This window comes from Cygnus olor, chromosome 1 (assembly GCF_009769625.2).
Source record: "Cygnus olor isolate bCygOlo1 chromosome 1, bCygOlo1.pri.v2, whole genome shotgun sequence".
NCBI classification, from domain to species: Eukaryota; Metazoa; Chordata; class Aves; order Anseriformes; family Anatidae; genus Cygnus; species Cygnus olor.
Genome location: NC_049169.1, coordinates 98,395,461 through 98,413,741, shown reverse-complemented (window position 1 = coordinate 98,413,741; position 18,281 = coordinate 98,395,461). Strand labels below are relative to the sequence as shown.

General features: G+C 41.5%; 1 protein-coding gene across 4 annotated transcripts in view; it reads left to right on the top strand.

Moving 5' to 3' along the window:
- The window catches only part of GSK3B (glycogen synthase kinase 3 beta), a 145,011-nt gene that overhangs the window by 19,564 nt on the left and 107,166 nt on the right, over nt 1-18,281 (top strand). For 2 of the 4 annotated variants that reach the window (XM_040571782.1, XM_040571781.1), the window contains exons 1-2: nt 4,785-4,889; nt 15,205-15,286. The exons of the other annotated variants lie outside the window; for them this stretch is intronic. In XM_040571782.1, the coding sequence (XP_040427716.1) occupies nt 4,800-4,889; nt 15,205-15,286 (172 nt within the window). In that variant the 5' untranslated portion in view covers nt 4,785-4,799. Of the gene's footprint in view, nt 1-4,784; nt 4,890-15,204; nt 15,287-18,281 lie in introns of those variants that run through there. 4 annotated transcript variants of the gene reach the window in all.

Here is an 18,281-nt window from a genome sequence, read left to right as displayed (position 1 = left end):
TGATCAGCTTTTATTTGGATGGTGACTTTCTATCCTCTGTAGCCTTTTCTGTATTTGAGGTCGTGTTTGACTTTGATAAAAGCGTGCACAAGTGTCTGTGTATCATAACTTATTTTTAATGTGCTGTTGAGGTGTGCCACTTGTTTCTCTTCTTTTTTTTTTTCCTCCCTTGTTGACTCTCCTACCGTGGTTCTTATACAGCGGCCATTTTTGCTAAAGGCTGACGTTTCTTGCCTGGACAATCACAGCTTTAAAGGAATCTTTACTTTTTTTTTTTCTTTCTTTTTAATTACTGCTGTGGATTATATTGTCCCTGGTCAGTTGAGCTTTATGCTTTATCTGGTCTGAGGACCATGGTGCCCATTGCCAAAAGGGAGGCCTGCGCGATTCTCTCTGATCCTATGTGGTACTACCAGGACATCAATGTCACAAGGATCTCCAGAAGCACATTGAGCTCCAGCTGACCATGTGTGGCCATTCTGTGAAAATAACACTTTCTTCTTCGTATTCAGAAGTCCAGCATTTGTCTGCACTTTGTATATAGCAGATAAAAAGATACTATGATACTTAAAAATGAAGTAACAGTTTCATGTGCTGTTTGAGGGTGTTTCTGCTGTTCTTTGTTATTTTGAAGCCTTTTTGCAGCCAGCAGTGAAATTAATTATATTTACAAAGTAAGCACTTGGTCATTTGGAGTAGCTTCCTCTGTATTCGGTAGCTCGATCACTTCAGGGTTTATAAGAAGCACACTCAAGCCTTGGCACAGCCCTGCAACAACTTCTTGAAAGCCCGGCAACTCATGTCTTCTGGCTATGAGGTGTCTGTCAGTCTCTTCCTGTGTTGTCACATACATACAGTTTATAACCGGATGTAAACAGGCTTGAACTTCTAAACTATGGCTTAAATGCTTCTTTGTTTGTTATGGTTTTGTATTTTTTTTTATTTTCTGTGGAACCAAAATACCAAAGTACTCGGCCTTTTTGATGCAGAACCGTCTGGTTTGAGCTTTGGGCCGAGCTAGCTCACCAGGCCTGCGAGTGGAATCTGAGGTGCTGAGGCACGTAAGCTGCTGGATAGGTTTGGGGGTGATGTTCCACCTTGTAGGGAGGCCATAAAATAACCACAGTTATGGCCAAGGTGTAAAACACTGCGTGTGAATTTTGCATGTGGCCCACCAAGGATCTCCTTAGTTTCCTCTAATTACTAGCACATATCCCACTGGTGTTGTCTAAAAAAAATGGATTTCTGGTTGTTTTATCTGTGTCTCGTGAACATGTGGATTCAAATTAAATACTCATCTGCACTCTAGGAACTGAAATATTTATTTTGGCCTAATTTTTGTAGATTTGCTTTACCCTTTCTTTGCTGACAAATTGGACTCAATCTGATTTTTATGTAAAAATCATAATTAAATATGAGTTCTAGTTTTATTAGCTAGTATTTTAAAATATAAAATAAACAGCTTATATTTTTTTAAAGCTCTGCAATATGAGCTAGCTGCTTTCTCAGTTGGAAACAGCACAAAGGACATGGAGCTTATGTCCCTCTACCTCCAGGTCTTGGCTTTCATGTTTCTCCGTGTGTGCTCAAACTCCTCTGTTTTGCCTCCATACTTCCTCTAGTAAGCACCCTAGTTACAGTTGTTATTTTTGGCTGTGATCCAGAGCTCCGAATTTGTTTAGCAGAAAAAACTTTTTTTTTCTACACAATTCCCTAAAATAAAACGTGACTGCCATCAATTGTTCTGAACGTGAGGCTGATGCTTAAATAAAAATGCCCGCTTTCAAGATGTCCCATTTTCTTCTTTCCCAAATGAAGTACAGTTAGGTTGCCCTTGTACAATCCTCATTGGTCCCTGACATGGTAAACTTTTAATTTTCCGGCAAAAATAGCCATTTTGAAAGTGAATAATTACCTGCAGAATTCTCTGCGAAGAAATTCTTTTGTCTGAAATGTTGATGTTTAAAATAACGGACATAATTACTGCGTGAAGGCTATCAGGTCTTTCAGTGCATCTAGCAAAGTACTTGAGTGCATTTGAACTTCATAAACTGTCTTAAACAGTTGAGATGGTTGGGATTTTTGGCTGACATGGGATATTAGGCTTTTTAGAGGGCTGTCAGAGGGCTCCTTTGCTTTTGTGTGTATAATAGATCCACTTACAACTCAGAAGACACAGTGTGCTTAGGGAAAGCCACTGTTATTTGTTGAGGAAACACTAGTTTATTTACACAGCAAAGTGGTTGAAACCTTGCTTTAGCAGTAAAAAATTGGCTATATACTTAGCTAAAATGTGTGGATTAACAAATGTTGCTTCTCTAAATTTTAAAAATATCTTCTGTATATTTAGCTTGTCCTTAGAAACTCACCATGTTTACTGCTGGAGTAGAGCTTCCTGTTATGTTTGGAATATTGAAATAATGAGGCACTTCATTCTTCCCATGAATTCACATGAATTTTCTCCTTGCTGCTATTTAAGACTTGTTTCTTGCATTGCAGTGGCGGCTCTAAAGACATTGTCTTTGGAGTTGTCAGAGGGTTGCACAATTTTCTTTGAGCCTCTCTATAGCAACCTATGTACAGCATTGAATGGTTGATTAAAAGCTTGACTTCCATTCTCGTGTTTGCCCTGTTAGCTAGCTGTCTCTTGATTTAGTTCTCTATATGTGGAAGACTAAGATCAAAAGTCAAATGTGGAACTTTTTTCTTCAGAGAGCAGCCCTATAGCCTGATGACTCCTTAGTCTTTGTCTATAGGGTTGCTGTACAGTAGCTGCAAGCCTTCGGATGGCACTGGAGAGCCAAATGTGTTGCTTGCTTCCATGGAGCCAGCAGGAATGGGCTCTCTTTGGCAGAAGTTATGTTGCTTCCCTGTGGTAGTACACATTTGGAGGCTGAAAATAGAGTTTATATAAGTTGGAGGCTGTGTAGAGAGCAAACACCTTATTCATAAGTAGTGGAAAGTATTCCCTTTTTGAAGAGGGTCCAGTCTGTAAATTTTTCGTATAAACGTTCTGTACTTCAGCAGCACCGGTGTTATTTCATCTTGGTCAAGCCTTGCTACAGCAGGAGAACTTGGAGATGCTGAGTCTATGCTAGTTATTCCCAAATCGTGCTCTCTTGATGGGTGTGTGGTTGGCAGAGCACTCATGCTGGGGAGGTTCCAGCTTCTGTAAGCCTCTGTGTGCCTAGTCATTTTTTGCGTTTTGGTGGTGGTGGTGGAGGGAGGAACCACAACCCAGTGCTTTGCTTGAGTTTGTGGTAAAATCACCTTGTGTTGCTTGAGTAGCTTCTCACATTTTCTATCTTGGTTTCATTTCACAGATAGGAACACGGGAGTTTTCAGCCTCCCTGCCTGTGCACGCATGCTTCTGGTTGGCTAAAGACTGCGAGGTTTTCTGAGATGCTGTGCTTTGTACTGTTTTGGCTTTTCATGCCACACAGTGTACGTTTTTATATTGCTTTTATATACATGGTGTAATACAGATGTGGCAGATACACATCTTATCCCAACCAGAAGGCATACTGAAATTGGTACGATGGTTATACTTGGAATTCAGAGATTAAGTAATTATTTTTTTTCTTCCTCCTTTAATTAAACAAAGCTTATTTGACTTAAAACTAGCACGTTGGGTAAAATTGCATCTTTATTTAAAAACAGATGTTGGTTCCCTTTATGGCTTTTTTTTTCCTCCATCTGTTCAGGTACGCTACTATAAGACGGAAGATGCAATTTTACCATCTTTGGGATGGTGAAGTTTTGATCCCCTTGTTAGTTTGTTCTGGGAAGGGCAGGCCTGTATGTGTACTTTAGCTGATGGAAAAAATGTGCTTGTGGAGAAATCTACATCCGTCCTTTTTCCTCAGACACTTAATAATGTGACATAGTAGGTTCTTCTGGTAGTTTTAAATATTATACAGCTAAATGGTTGAATCAACTAAATATATATATATTTTTGACTTGAAGTAGGGAGAAACTCTTGAACGGCATGTTTATGAAATAAGTAGTTCTGATATTTTTATTAGACAATGGTCTACTCAACTATTAAGACTTTTGTCTTCTGCTTTGGAGAAGTAAATCAAGTTCTGTTCTTTAAGTGTAATTATAAACTCAACCTTTTCGTTGCTGAGGAGGTAAAGCAGGTGCATTGATTGACCTTGGTTGATCAGGTCAAGGTATATTAAAGGCGAGTTGTGCATATCTAATTTGATGTAAGAATACCTGTGCGTAACGTGCCTCAATTTAATCTTATCTAATTTCCTCATTTCTCAGCCTTGTGTAGATAAGCCCTTAGGATGGTTTCTATATTATATTTTACTACCTCGGGCAGCTGCTTATGGTCTTAATGCAGGCCAGGGAGTAAATGGAAGAGGTTGTCATACCTCTTGCATACCTGCATCACAAGTGAGGAATCGAGAATAAAAGCGTTTGGAGTAAATTACGCAATGCATACAGAAGTTTCCAAGTCATCGAGTTGGACAAAATGAGTATGGTAAATGCGATGATTAGGACTGATGAGATAAGAGGTTCAGTGGGTGTTTCACTAGAAGTTGAAGACTGGCAAAGAATTGAAGGTATTACCAGGTGTCCTAATAACCCAGTTTCCCTAAAACATTTACATTTTTTTCCTTTCCCTCCCCCGTTCTGTCTTCAAATTACCACGGGAGCTGGGGAAAGGGCACTTTCTCATTAGCGAGCTGGCATTCAGCTGCAGCCACGTAGTGCCGGAGCTGCCTGGAACTGACCCTGAGCAGTGACGTTAGCATGCGTGAGCTCATAGGCACCACGCACTTCTAAGAATGTGCCACTGTGGAGTCATTCATAGTTCAGAGTCCTCTCTGTTGAATTTCACATCCTCCTACAAAATGTTTACAGACAGGAGCAGCAGGGTAAGCAGCCAGAAATAGAAAACCAAATTGTCAGTTCTGTAGATCTTGAGCACTTTTAAACGTGTTGGCTTAAATTTTGCTTGCTTAAAGCAGCAGTCTGTTCTGAACTGAATGTAAAGGTTAGAAAATTACTCATTCTGCTTACTGTCTTCTTGATTAAGAGCAATTGAATGATGTTTTTAGAGATTTGTTGCTAAAGATTTCCTTCTTTCATCTAAAGCTACTTCCTGCCTAGCGGTGTTGAGCCAGATTGTGTCTGAATACTGATGTCCCATGCTGTGTGTGGGTTGGTCCCTGCCTGTCTCCCAGAAAAGCATAAGCATTGGTGGGTTAGTGGCTTCCGTGTTGAAGCCTGTTAGATGGCAGTAGAATTAAGAAAATGGAAGTAGTCAGCCCTCAGCAACTGAGGATATTTTTTGAATTCTCTGTAGGATGTAGAATTGTGGTAGTTTTGTCATGAATCTGGTTAATGTAGATGGGGTCTGTTTTGAGCTGTTACCAGCTTGTTGCCAAAAATTTAAAAAGAAAGCCAAGGTTACTAGACCACATTACAGGCTATGGTTTGGAAAGAAATTCTCATGTTAGAGTTACATTTACTGTGCACCTGCCCGTTACTAAGACTTTCAGGCCTCGCACCTTTAGAGGGTTTTGGCGTATTTTATCTATCACCACTTGTGTTATGGCCTGTCATGCCTAGATTCTGTGTAGGTAATGGTTGGTGGCAGAGACGCCCACTGATACAATAAAAGCACACATGGGTTGTGGTTATAATTCAGTTTGCAGTCTGAATATCCATAGTACAAATAAAGTATCTACTTGATACACAAGTACATAGGTGTAAACACAGAATGACCTTACTCCACAAGATGTAGCTCTCGCTATTACAAGTTTCCTAAGGGTGTGTTGTCAAGATTTTAAAGCAAGTTGGGTGAGACAGGGTGGGTAAAGAAATGAGGTCAAATGTAGGTGGAAGCAGAGCTCTGGAATGCTTTAAAGCAGAGGTTGAGGAGTTTGTGGACACACATGGCGTAGACTTCTGAGCTGTGCAGCTAATGATGCCTGCTTTCTTATGGATTTGTCCATTTATTTATATATGTGCTGTAACTCAGTGACCTTAGTTTCCTCCTTGCAGGCAGAGAAGGCATTTGTTTTGGCTCATCAGGAGCACAGCATGTTTTTGCTGGTGCCTGGTATGTGTATGCTGATCAGTTGGCTTCCAGCTACCAGCCGGTGTGCAGGAGCTGGTCCTGGCTGCCTTGCTTTGTGGAAGTGTTACCCTGGTTGCTGATTTGACAGGGGCTCCAAAATGTCTCTGAGATTTCTGCTCTTCAACACCACGTTGATAATGGCCGGTGAGTTCCAGGTCTTTTGGTGATGGTGAGGAAAAACAAATGGGCAAAATAGTGACCACATAAGCCTAATAAACTCAGGGCACTGTTTGAAAAACAGTGGTAGCCAAGACAGAGAATGTACAGTGGAAACAGTACAAATCAGACACAGAGATGATTTTTGCTGATAATTTGTCCCTTCAGGCAAAAGTTTCATTTTTCCCCAGCATATCAATTTGCAAGTCATGTTTTAATCCCTGTCATTACACTGAGTGCTTTGCAGGCATTGCCTAATGAAGCTATCATGGAGCGTCGACTTCTAAAGACACAGTCAGCCAGAAGGACTTGTCCACTACGTGAGGCTTTCAGTTCAGTCCCCAGCTCTGTTGCAGTTTTTAGTTTTACGGTGGTTTTTCGTTGGTGGCAGCAACACTTACCTTGTCATAGTACTGTATTACGATGTCTCGTATTTATTGAATTGTTAAACAAGCACCTGGTTGTGGAGCTCCTGCAGGCTTCACTTCTGTCCCTGCTGGAAGGGTACAGAATAAAGAAAACGGGGTGAGGAGTACCAGCAATATCTTACAGATGAAGAGGATGCAAAAGCTGGCAGGTTGGGACTGAGTTGCCTTCTCTTGTTGCTGACGTTGTGAGAACGTGTGTGAGCTGAGCATGCCTGGCTTCCAGCCTGCTAGCTGTGCTGCCTCAGTTGAAAGCTTTGGTGTGGTGTGGTGGGAGCACGCCAGCAGAGGGGAACTTCATATCGTTCCATGCAATTCTTATTCCATGTGGAAATGGCTTGACCAAAATAAGATGCCTTCATAACCTCACAATTGTGTCCACGGTAGGGTTCTTACTGTTCAGTCGATGTTGGTCTCTGATGTAGGCAAATATGGCTTTGTGCAGTGTCCCAGCTCAAAAAAATGTGATTAATAATCAGATATTTTGAGGGCAATTACAGAATATGAAGGCTTTGTGTACAGTGGGGCGAGGGACCCATAGGTATGGGCACAACCAGTCATCGCAGGATAACTGAGTGAAACTCTGGTTTTGATAGCCACCTGTGTGTTCGTTGTGAGCCTATACAAGGAAAAGAAGCTGCAGCGAAATAACCTCAGGTGGAAAGCTGCAGTGTAGTAATTAATTCTGTAGTGAGTTCACTCATGTTTTCCGTGCAGTTTATGTATACGTGTTCAGAGGGATGGAGTTGATCTGCCTGCGATTATTCCTTTGTCATCGCACAGATTGCAAGCGCTTTACCCATGAGGGTCTCCTTTGTACCTAGCCAGACCTGGGGCACCAAAGCACCGCTGGTACCTCCCAGGCCCTACCCCTTTCGGCACAGAGCCCCCGTTCCTCCCTGTGAGCAGAGATGTTGGCTGCAACGCGCTTTGCTGCTCAGGACCTCACTGTGCAGCCAGGGGGGATGCCACCCCTGCTGGCTTAACATGTGCACGCATCTGCCTTTTGCTAATGGTTATGACATAGCTGGCAAATTGCTTATAAATACTGTGAACCTGGTAACTAAATTTTTAGTTTGGGCCTTTTTAACCAAGTACTGCGAATCTGTACCGCAGTCCGCATTGTTCTACATGAGATTGAAATAATGTAGTTAGGAAGAGGTAGGGCAGTTCCATGTCAGTAGCTCTGGGAGGTGCTGACTAAACATCCTCTTCCTCCTGCCTCATCCCTGCTGAGCACAATTCATATTCCATGTCTCTGGTCTCCTCCCCTCCTCTCCCTCACAGTTGTTAGTTGAAGTCTGTTTATGGAAGAGGAGAAGTCTTTTGAATGCGCTTCTGAGAAGTTTGGGTGACTTGCTTTAAAGCCAAAGGAGCTGCCTGCTCAGATTGTCAAAGAGGAAGCAGCTAACTCATACTCTGCTTGGTCTCTCACCTGCTCCTTGGTTTCAGACATTTGTTTGAGGCAGGATAAATCTCTCCAAGAGACGAGATTATAGAACTTTATTTCTTTTTTTTTTTTTTTTCCAAGATCCACTTTGTATAGATGACTCTCTCACTGGTTGATTGGAAGTAATTTCATTTATGTACTTAAGTATTTACTTTCATAGTAAAGGATGTGGCATTTTATTTTTCTCCATTTCCTTTTGCAAGCATACTTTCATTTTCCTTTTTGGCGCATTTACTCTCTATTTTTTCTTTACTGTTCTCTGCCTGATTTTAACAAAAAAGCTCCTTTTTCCCTTTCAGGATGGATCACACTTTTTTCATTTTCAGTATCTTTCTTCAGGTGTTGTTGTCTTCTGTTGCTACTTTGCTTTCCCTCCTTGACCTGTCATCTTGCACATCAGGTTATGTTGATGCAGCTAATGCAGCTTTCTTCCTTCCTCCCTTCCATTCGTAAGGTGCGTAGGATGCCATTCTTTCAGGGCAGCCTGTTTTGATGCATTGGCTGCAATTTCTATTTTTGTTGCTGCCTGTTTACCCCTGCAAGTAAAGATTATGAGAAATGGTGTCTAGCCTGACTGACTTGAAGGATGAGTCATTCTCACACCTAACATACAGGCAGTTTTTGTGTGATTAGAACTAATGAATTTTGGTCGTAATATCTGTAACAAAACACCTGATGTGAAACTTCTGAAGAAGTCAGTTTTGGTGAACCAGATCCCACAGGAAATCAGTGAATTATAATGAAATAATTAGTTACTTCTCTCTGTCAGCACCTTGCTCACAAGGCAGGGGAGAGCCAGCAGGTTGTTCTGCTTAGCCTGCTTTTTTTTTTTTTTTGAAGAGTGTTGATTGAGTAAGTGAATGCCTTCAAGAAAGCATTGGAGTTAGAAGTCAACGTTTCCTTAATGCGTTTCTACTCAAGATTTCAAACCTCCAGTGGATTTGGGGCCTAGAAATTACTTCTCTAACAGAAGCACCCAGATCAGAGGTTGTTTGAGTTTGCCCTTTAAAGTAACTCTTCTAAATTAATGACATTCTGCAACAGGTATTAAATCATCTTTTTGAGTGATTGTTTTTCTGAACAACAAATAATGGTAGCAGTAAGTTGCCAAGAGGCCATGAATTGACCTTACATGTCTTCTAAACCCTTTGAAGTAAAATCTGTATCTGTATATGTATATTTTGGTTTTATCTGCACCCTTGAGTAATGTGTGTACGTACATGTGTAGGTTTGGCAAGGCCTTGATTTTTGCATGGAAGCCCTGGGTTCTACTCACATTTGATGTTCCTCTTGAATATCATTTTAATACAACTTTGGAGTGCAAGTAGCATTTAGTTCAGCATCAGTTTCAGCAGAGTTGTCTTGCTGGTATCAAAATGGGGTTCAACCATTCACCCACCGTCTTCCTGTTCTACATGTGGTCTCACTGGAGCTTGCATGACCACACGCCGAGCCAGCTGATCTTGCTTATTCATCAGAAAGCGAACTCAACGAGCAAGCAAACAGTTTTCCACCAGCTTAGCGACTGGAATTGGCTTATTTTGTAGCTATGATGACAAGGGATGGGATGGGATGGACTGTATGGCTGGGGGAGAGGAGGGAGCAAAAAGGAGTGCCCCTCCTGATGACAGCGGAGTATGAGGTCACTTGTCTGATAAAGGCTGAAGGCTCTCTCATGTTTGTCCCGTGGCTGGCAGACATCCTTCCCTGAGTAGCAGTTTCCTTCCTTAGATGGAAACCTGCTGTCGCAGTTCTCAGTTGCAGGTCTGCGTACAGATGATGAGCCTTAGGATGCGGACAGAGCTGGTGGAAGTTCTCTTTGCTTAGGATTAAAGTTTACCTTGGCAGGGGCTGGAAACACTGCTGAAACACTTCATTCACTGTTGCATTCCCACTGGTAGTTAATTGGAGGGGAGGGGGGAGAAGCAAAAGTTTTTTTCTTTTATTAATTAAAATTGTATAATTCTGACTCAAAAACAGCAAGGCTTTGGTTTCATCCCATTAACACTTCTTTTTTTGGTGTGCCTTTACCTTCCCTCTCTCCTCCACAGACAGACAGGAAGCTGTGAAGGATGAGGTGCTTGTCTTGGGTACCCACAAAGCCTTCACTTGCACTGTAGATAGTGTCAAATATAAGGAAAAGGGAGGATGGGAGATTGGTGGACTTGCTAAGGAGATACTGGCAGTTGTTACGCCAAAATGTATTTGCTGTTGGCCCTACCATAGCATTTTCAGATAATGGAATAGGTAAACAAGCTTCAGACAAGTCCTGGTATGTGGGGAGCTGTTCTTGGAAGTTGCATTACTTACACTTGGAGTTTACTTGAAAGAAGAGTTATTCTGATATACAAATTCACTTGTTGAGTGTAGAAACATCTGCTCAGTTCTTGTATTTAGGGATTCTCAAATGCAGACATGATGTCTAGTAAGATACTGCTGTCTGTATATACGACATGAGAAAAATACATGGCTGATATTAATCTTATGTATACTTCTGACTACTTTAAAGGTGAGGTTAAGTGTTTTTGAAGTTTAATAGACATTTGGCATGGCAGTATTTTTTTTTTATAACAGTGCAAATAATTCTTGTGGTTGGTTTTTGTGGAAGAAGTGTTTTTGGTGTTTATGAGCGTTTCGGATTTTTTAGCTTTTGAGTTGTGAGATGGGTGCCTAGCCTAGTAGAGATGGGTACTGAGTTAGCATTTAGAGCAGTTGTATTCACATGAGGGGTTTGCCTCATCAGCTGAAACTTACACTTTAAGGGAGGAATTTGGAAGCTTACCTTTCTGGAAGCTTTTTTTTGCTTCTAAGCCTGTGAAAGTGGTATTCTAGTATTTCCTGTCAATATACTCAGCTTTTGGAAAAATTGGTCGAAAGCAACTGATTTCAGAAATTAAGCAAGCAGTTCCAAAAATTATGCACAATCAGTTCTGCTGTTTGCCATCATCAAAGTAAACAACTTATCCGTTCCAAATTGGCATTTGGAGATGTGGGAATCCAATTAAAAGTGCAAAGCTGTCATAGTTTTGAGGCAAACATGAAAGTTAAGCGTTTCTCTGTAAGTAGTAGCATTTGTTCCACAAGAGTGGCTAGGAAGTGGAGAACTTATCAATGGGGGGGTAATACAGAGCATATTTATTGTACGTAGCATATAACGGTGGTAGTATCACAGCAACTTCTTGACTCTACCTACATAAAATTTGCGGCATGAAGTCAGTTGATTTGACTGAGCTCTCTGCACAGCTTGGGTGCTGCTCAGGGCTATGGCCTTACACAGTCCTAGTTTCTACTTTCTCCCCAGTCATTTTAAAAATCCATTAAAATGCGTTTTCCGGATATTCTTAAATCTATAAAATGTATGTTCGTATACACTTTACATAATGTTGAATGGGAAGGAGATCTGCTGCTGTGAAACGACAAAAAGTCTGGTGTTGGAGGCTGTATCTTTCTAAAAACTGATCTGTATTATAAAGACATCTCAAACGGTCATATAAATTACAGGACCAAGTGAAAAGTATATACAATTATAGCAGTACTTTGGGTAAATACTTGTAGAGCTCAGTATTTCTTTTGGGAGAAGATAATAGTTTTACTACGCAAGAATAAGAAATATTTTGAGTTGCTTTCAGTCTACATCTTATGTAAAGAAATAGTTTACTCAATGCTTTCTAGTCTCTGTCCTCTCAAAAAGCATACATGCTGAAGGCAATGAAAGCAGTATTTGAAAGCTGCTATAATTGCTTCCATAAACTTGGATTAGGACTTTTTAAGTATCCTATGGGTTCTGGGAACTTTACAAGCCCTTGCTCAACCTCTGGAGGAAGAATACATTGCAAAATGCGTTCTCTAGAGCAGTAAACACATTCAAATAGCAAAGTCACCCAGTGATGATGTACCTGGAGATAACCACCATTTTGAGAGGGCACCAGTCTCACCTGTACGAATGGGTTGTCAGCTGTCAGGCCCTAGCTGCTTGCCTTCAAGGGCTGGAAGCACCTTCTCAGAGGTAGCCAGAGGCTAAAATTGAGTCCAGCTCTCTTAAGTGGTTCGAGGAGAATTTAAAGCCTAGACGGAGTAATTAGTGTCCCCACACCTTGACATCCAGGAAAATGTTTTACCTGTGATAGCTTGATTCATTTTCAGTAAAGCAGGGCAGGTATTAAATAACTTTTCTAGGAAAGGATTCAGCTGTTTGCACACGCACCTGTGTGCCGAAGTATGGGAGTGTGAGTTGTGATCGGTTCCTTCCCAGCTGAATAAACACCACGTAGACCAGCGTTTTGTTGTGCGTGTACTTGGATGGTGATGATGTGTACACAAATTCAGCTTTGCTTCTAATCGCAGGGAGGCTGTATGGCTGCAAGGAAGGCTGAGGTAATGCCAGGGGCTTTGTCATTGACCTCGATACAGGTCAGGATGATGGTAGGATGCGATGAAAGATACCCCTCCAAATTTGAGGGAATTGAAGGGGGCAAACTGGAGGTTCCTGCTCTAATTTTGAGTCATGGATGAGGAAGAAGCAGGGCAGGAGAGGAGCTGGAAGAAGCAAAATAGATCTGAAGGGGAAATGAGAGTAACCAGGATATGGAAATACTACTTAGGGAAGAGATGGAGTGAAACTAGTCAAAGTAAGATTCTTGCAGTTGGAAGTAACTGGTCTGGAATGCTGTGCAAGTGTGCTTGAAAAAAAAAAAAGAATTTTAGTAATTCCACCACATTGTGAAGCAAGTGTGATGCAGTTTTATAGGTATTTGAACTTGTTCTTGCCCTCTGAGTAAACCAAATGTGCTGAGCTCTGATTTGCTGTGTTTTGCATTAAAGCAAATAAAAACTGCCTGTTGTACCTAATTTTGTAATTGTCAACTGTTCACAAACAGTGCTGTTCAGAGTTACAGCACGCTCCTAGCTTGAGATGGGAGAAAGAAGTTTTTGTCTTTAGGGTTATGCCTCTTCATATTCCTCAGGGTTTGGATATAACCATAACATGAGAGATGTGGGTTGCTTTTAAGGGGTCAAGTGACACCAGAAGCAAATCCATAAAAAGAATACTAGCTATTTAAGGTGGCACTAATAAATTTATGGCTTGTAGACTCAGTACTTACTATACTTGAGAGATGTTATCACTATTTTTCCCTTCCCTTAGCTGTGTTAGTTAACTGACCAAAGCCCAGTGTTCATGTTACTTCCTGGACTTCACTACTGTTCTGTTGTGTCTGCCCAATACAAAGATAGAAAGGAAAACATTAAAAGTTATTTATTTTTGTTACTTTGATTTCTCTTTGGAAAGGTCAGCAAATTTCCAGTCCCCAAAGTTCCCCCAAAATATGGTAAACTTTACTAAAATAAGGGGTCTATAGATAGACTGCCACACAACTAAAACAAGCACAGAAACCTTTCCTCCCCACTTCCTCAAGCTGAATAGTTGAAGATGAAAATACTGCAGAAATAGATTCTTACTGCTTTGTGTTTGCTGTCAAGTGACTGGACAAACACAGTTGGTGTTTCATGAAATAGAACAAATTACTATGTCATTCGGACTTGTAATATTGTTCATACTTCATCTGAATTTATTAGAAAGTACTTGCTTTTAAGTGTTGTGGATTAATAAAAAAAAATACTAAAATGTTAAAGCATATGTGGTCAGACGTAAGTAAAGCAAGACAAAAAATCAGTGTAAGCCAAGCAAGCGTAACACGCAAGTGTCCTTCTAGGAGAGCATCCAGTGCCTTTTCAGTATTGTGATATTGTAAATGCTATTTTCAGCAAACTACGTTTAAAGAACAAAAATTTGCATGAGGTGTAGTAATGCGTTAACGTGTCAGCATTTAGTGTTAGTGTATGAAAAACCCTTTGCTAATATAATGTTGAATTACGTAGTTGAAATCGATTGGGGTATGCTGCAAAAGCCTTGGTTTTAATGTGCCCTTAATGCTTGTCCACCAGCACACTGAGGTTTTAACAGCCTGTGAATCTGAAGAACTACATTACCTGTAGAGCAAATAAAAAATGGCAAATCTTTTCATGGTGCATTTAATGGCTACAAATCTGACTGATGAACAGTGTATCACTTTTGTTTTTTGTCTACTACAACATGGTAGTCTCATCAGCATCCTTGTTAAAGAGTTGGGAATGCTATGTCCTGTTCTGCCAAACCTTAGTACTGCTAATTTTTTTTGTTGGGGTTTGAAATAGTCTTCAAAAATTTTCAATCTGTGTTCTGCTGTGGAGTGTTGGGATGTAACGAATGAAAGTGATACCACTTAGTGTATCTTCATGTGTCATTTAGGATTTTTAAACTCTAGAGTCAGCTTAACTTTTCCTTACTTTTATTTTTACAACTAAAGCAGAAGCTGAGCAGAGACATTTAAAAGTATGTTTGTCTTATTTATAGTAAGTGAAATATTTGAGAAGTGTTGGCTTTTCAGATACTTTAACTACAAGAGCAGAAACTAATCTTTTTTTAAAAAAAAATACTCTCAAATTCACTTCTAATTCATTAATAAAACAAAACTTGTTACTTTTACTTGTAAGCTGTGGGGATGTGTTCTAAGCTATTTAAAATGACATTTGAGATGTTTAAGTGGGGATAAAACTGTTGGTGTCTTTGTAGTGCTCTTGTAGTGTTTAGGAGGCTCCTGTACACAGGATTGATCAAGTGCTGTTGTTACTAAGCACCTTTACCTGTTCTTTGTGATTGCAGTGCTTCAGGCTGGGTTCTTGTCTTTGTTACCGTTTAAACGGGTAATTTTCTTTCATCAGGACCTGAAGACATGGAAAAGCCCCAAATAATTTTTCTTGGTGTTCCTCTGTATTGTGTTCACGGATGCTGGTTCCTCATGGCATTCAAGTGGAGGGAGAGGGGCATGGTTTTTCTGCCTGCTTTCCTCTCCCTGCAGTCTCCCAGGGCCTCGGGACGTGACGCTGAGCCCCAGGTGCAGTGGGGCTTGGGGTGCCAACCCAAGGCAAGGCTTGCATTGAATCCCGTGGGGCCAGCATGCGCCGCTGCTTTCGTGGCCAGCGTGGCTAACCAGAGCAGGCATGTCAGATACCAGTTCAGGGTCTGTTTGTGTTGCCAGGTCTCAGCTTGGTGCAGTGCTTCGGAACCGTTTTGCCTCGTATGCTACGACTGTGATTCAGAGTATCTAGCCCCCTCTCAAGGTAAGGTAAGAAGAGGTGGTGTGCTCTGGGCCTGTCTTAGAAGTCGTCCATCATAATCTCACGTAGCTCTGAAGGCCGTTTCCAGAACATCTGTAAGGAATAAGCGAACAAAGCGGTATTAAGGTGTATTCTCCAGGAGTACTGGCTCTGTACACACAGCCCCTGCTGTCCCCAGGCTTAGCCCAGGTGGAGACAGCTCTGCCTGGCTGTGGAGGACCAGATCCTAGAGGATGTCTCTCATCACCTCAAGATATTTCTCCAGGGATTGTGTCGGTCTCAGTGCTTTCAGAGCCAGTCTGTCTGCCTGCTTCTCTTCTGCCATCCCCCATGGTGGGAGCAGAAAGCATTGAAGCAGTGTACGTGACTGCTTTCAGGAAGACGCGTGAAGGAAGAAAGCTACCTGTGTTTTAGGTGCAGGTCAGAGGAGCAGGCAGTAGAGCCATTCAGCATCAGAAGTTACAGTGAGAGCCTCACTACCTCCCTGCTTTCATGGGCTTTGCAAGGTAGAGAAGAATACCTGTGGGACTGCTGTACCTACTGGTGTTTGGAACTAGCTGTGTATGTGGTTGCTTAATGTGGCCTTATCTCTTTGGAAGAAACTTCTGCGTCTGAAATACTGGGCAGTGACTCAGTTTTTATGCCTGTTTTTCTGTCCCTCCTCCTTTAAGACACTTGCCTGGAGGGGATGGGCCTTCATGGAGAAAAAGATGTTGCCTTTTAAAGGTGTGTTTTACTTGGGGTGGAATTCCCTTGAGATGACATCAAGGAGTCATAACTATGGCTGGTCACACAGCTGGGGGGAGGCAGCCCACTTCTAACCTGGGCTGCCTCTGCTGACATGGAAGCATTTCGAGACGGAACCTGTGGAACAGAGGTGTGGGTAGCTGTCTTGGAAGTAAGTTTTTCCTAACTGTAAGTGCCTGGAGTAAGGTATAATTGAGGCAGCTAAGCTTTTTCTTCCTGTTTTCTCTCCCCCAGTCCAACAGCCAAACTCCTCACCACATCTGGCTTAGTATCTGTCCTTTTCTTCTCTGAAATGGGTCTCCTTGCAAGATTATAATTTAAATTAGATCCTTAAATTGTATTTTCTGAAGTTTTCCTGGTATTAAGTCAGGAAACTTTTCACAATTAACAATCCCCCTTCTCTGTTTTGAATTAGAAGTTAAAAGATACCATACTGGGTCATATCAGTAGTTCGTATCACCAAATATTTGGTCTTCAGCAGCAGCAGTGACATGACTACATAGGGAGAACATGTGAGTGTGGCCATTTTCTGGCTCACTGTCCTCCTACTTTTCTAGCATCCAGACATTAGATTGGCAGTGCTAGGGGCTGTGTCCTTCTCTGTTCCTTCAGTATCTGCTCATGACCCTGAGGTAACAGACTGTAGAAGTTTCTTGCTAGCTATGTTGATATCATCTACTGCCATCAGGTTTTTGTGAGCTTTGAATGACTTCCACCCCCCATCATGCATCTGAATTGAAGAGCCTGAGCCTCTTCAATCTTCTTGCAAGTTAACTGCCCTGTCTTGAATCCTTCAATCTTTATCTTTTTGAATTCTTTTGTGTCCTGTTTGCTCTTTTTGTCTCCATCTTGCTACTTAAGATCTCAGTCCACTAAGTCTTTACATGGCAGCAAAATAAATTTCTGCCTTGTTCTCTGTGGCCTCTATCTAGATGACATTTGCTGAAAATGTTGCACATTGAGCCAGTAATTTCAGAGAACTGTCAGCAGTGACTCTAACATCACTTCTTGAATTGTAAATTCCATCCATAAATTCAATATGGAAGCACAATTTATTTTTCCTGGTATGTATTGTTTCACACATCTGCCCATAGATGGACCTTTCCTTGCCTCATTTCTTGCCATACGCTATTAAAGAAGCAGTCTGGGTTTTTTGAAAGTCCAAATATGTTTTCATTGGATCACTCATATCTGTCTGCTTGGAGTGCCAGCAGTCTAGTAGGGCAGGGTTTGCGTTTGCCAAGACCATATTCACCTTCCTCCAGCAGATTGTTTGCTGTGCCCTTCTCTCTGCAGTCTTGCCATGGACAAAGGTCACATTTTACCAGTCTGTAGCTTTTAATATTCCATTGGGAGCCCACCAGGCTAATTTTCAAAGAACTTGAAAGAAACCAGTCAAGTTTCCCCTCCTGAGTTGGTATGCCAAAGAGCACGGGTTTGGGTAGTGGGAAGTGAAAACGCTGGTTATATCCAGAGTAGTTCTGCAGGCATTACTCTATTGTGTTATATAGCATATGTGACCCCAGTAAGGCACGTGGCTTCGTGTAAATCTGTGTGATTTACAGTTCTATTAAACTAATACTGCATGTTTTCTTTGAAGAAGAAAACACACGAAGCAAACCCTGATCTGTTCCCAGCACTTGGCTTAAAGGTAACTCTGTTCTGAACAGTGGGAGTTCCCTGCGTTATGGCTGACGAACCTCTCACCCCTTTCCGCTTTTTGGTTTTGAGTGACGTTTTAGTGGCAAAGCTGGTTTCATTTTCCTGCCTGACCCTGATCTTGTCGGTCCCCCATGCTAGTTTCTTCCTCAGCTGTGCTGTGAACCCAGCAGTGAGATGATCCAGACTTGAAAGTGTACGCTTTTTAATAAAAAACATAGCTTGGTTTCCTTCCCAGATTACTTCATTGATGTTTATAGCATAGCCACACAAACAGTTTCAGCAGCATGATTTAGTGAGCGATGAATTACAGTAGTAAGAACAGGAATAAGCTGCTGCGGTGTGTGGGAGACTTTGTAATCTGACTTTGCTACCAGAGAAAAGCAACATGCAACTACGCAGTCAACTGTGCGTAAAACCAATAAGTTGGGAGCCCTGGCCTTGGGTTTTCTGTCAAAAATACATTGCAACTGTGGCTACAGTGACAGCAGCAGGTTGTTGCATTACTTTTGTGAAGCACAGTGCTAGCTTTTTTGGTACAGTTTCATTAAGTGTGAATATATAATATGTAGTAAATGTTAACTTGTTGTCA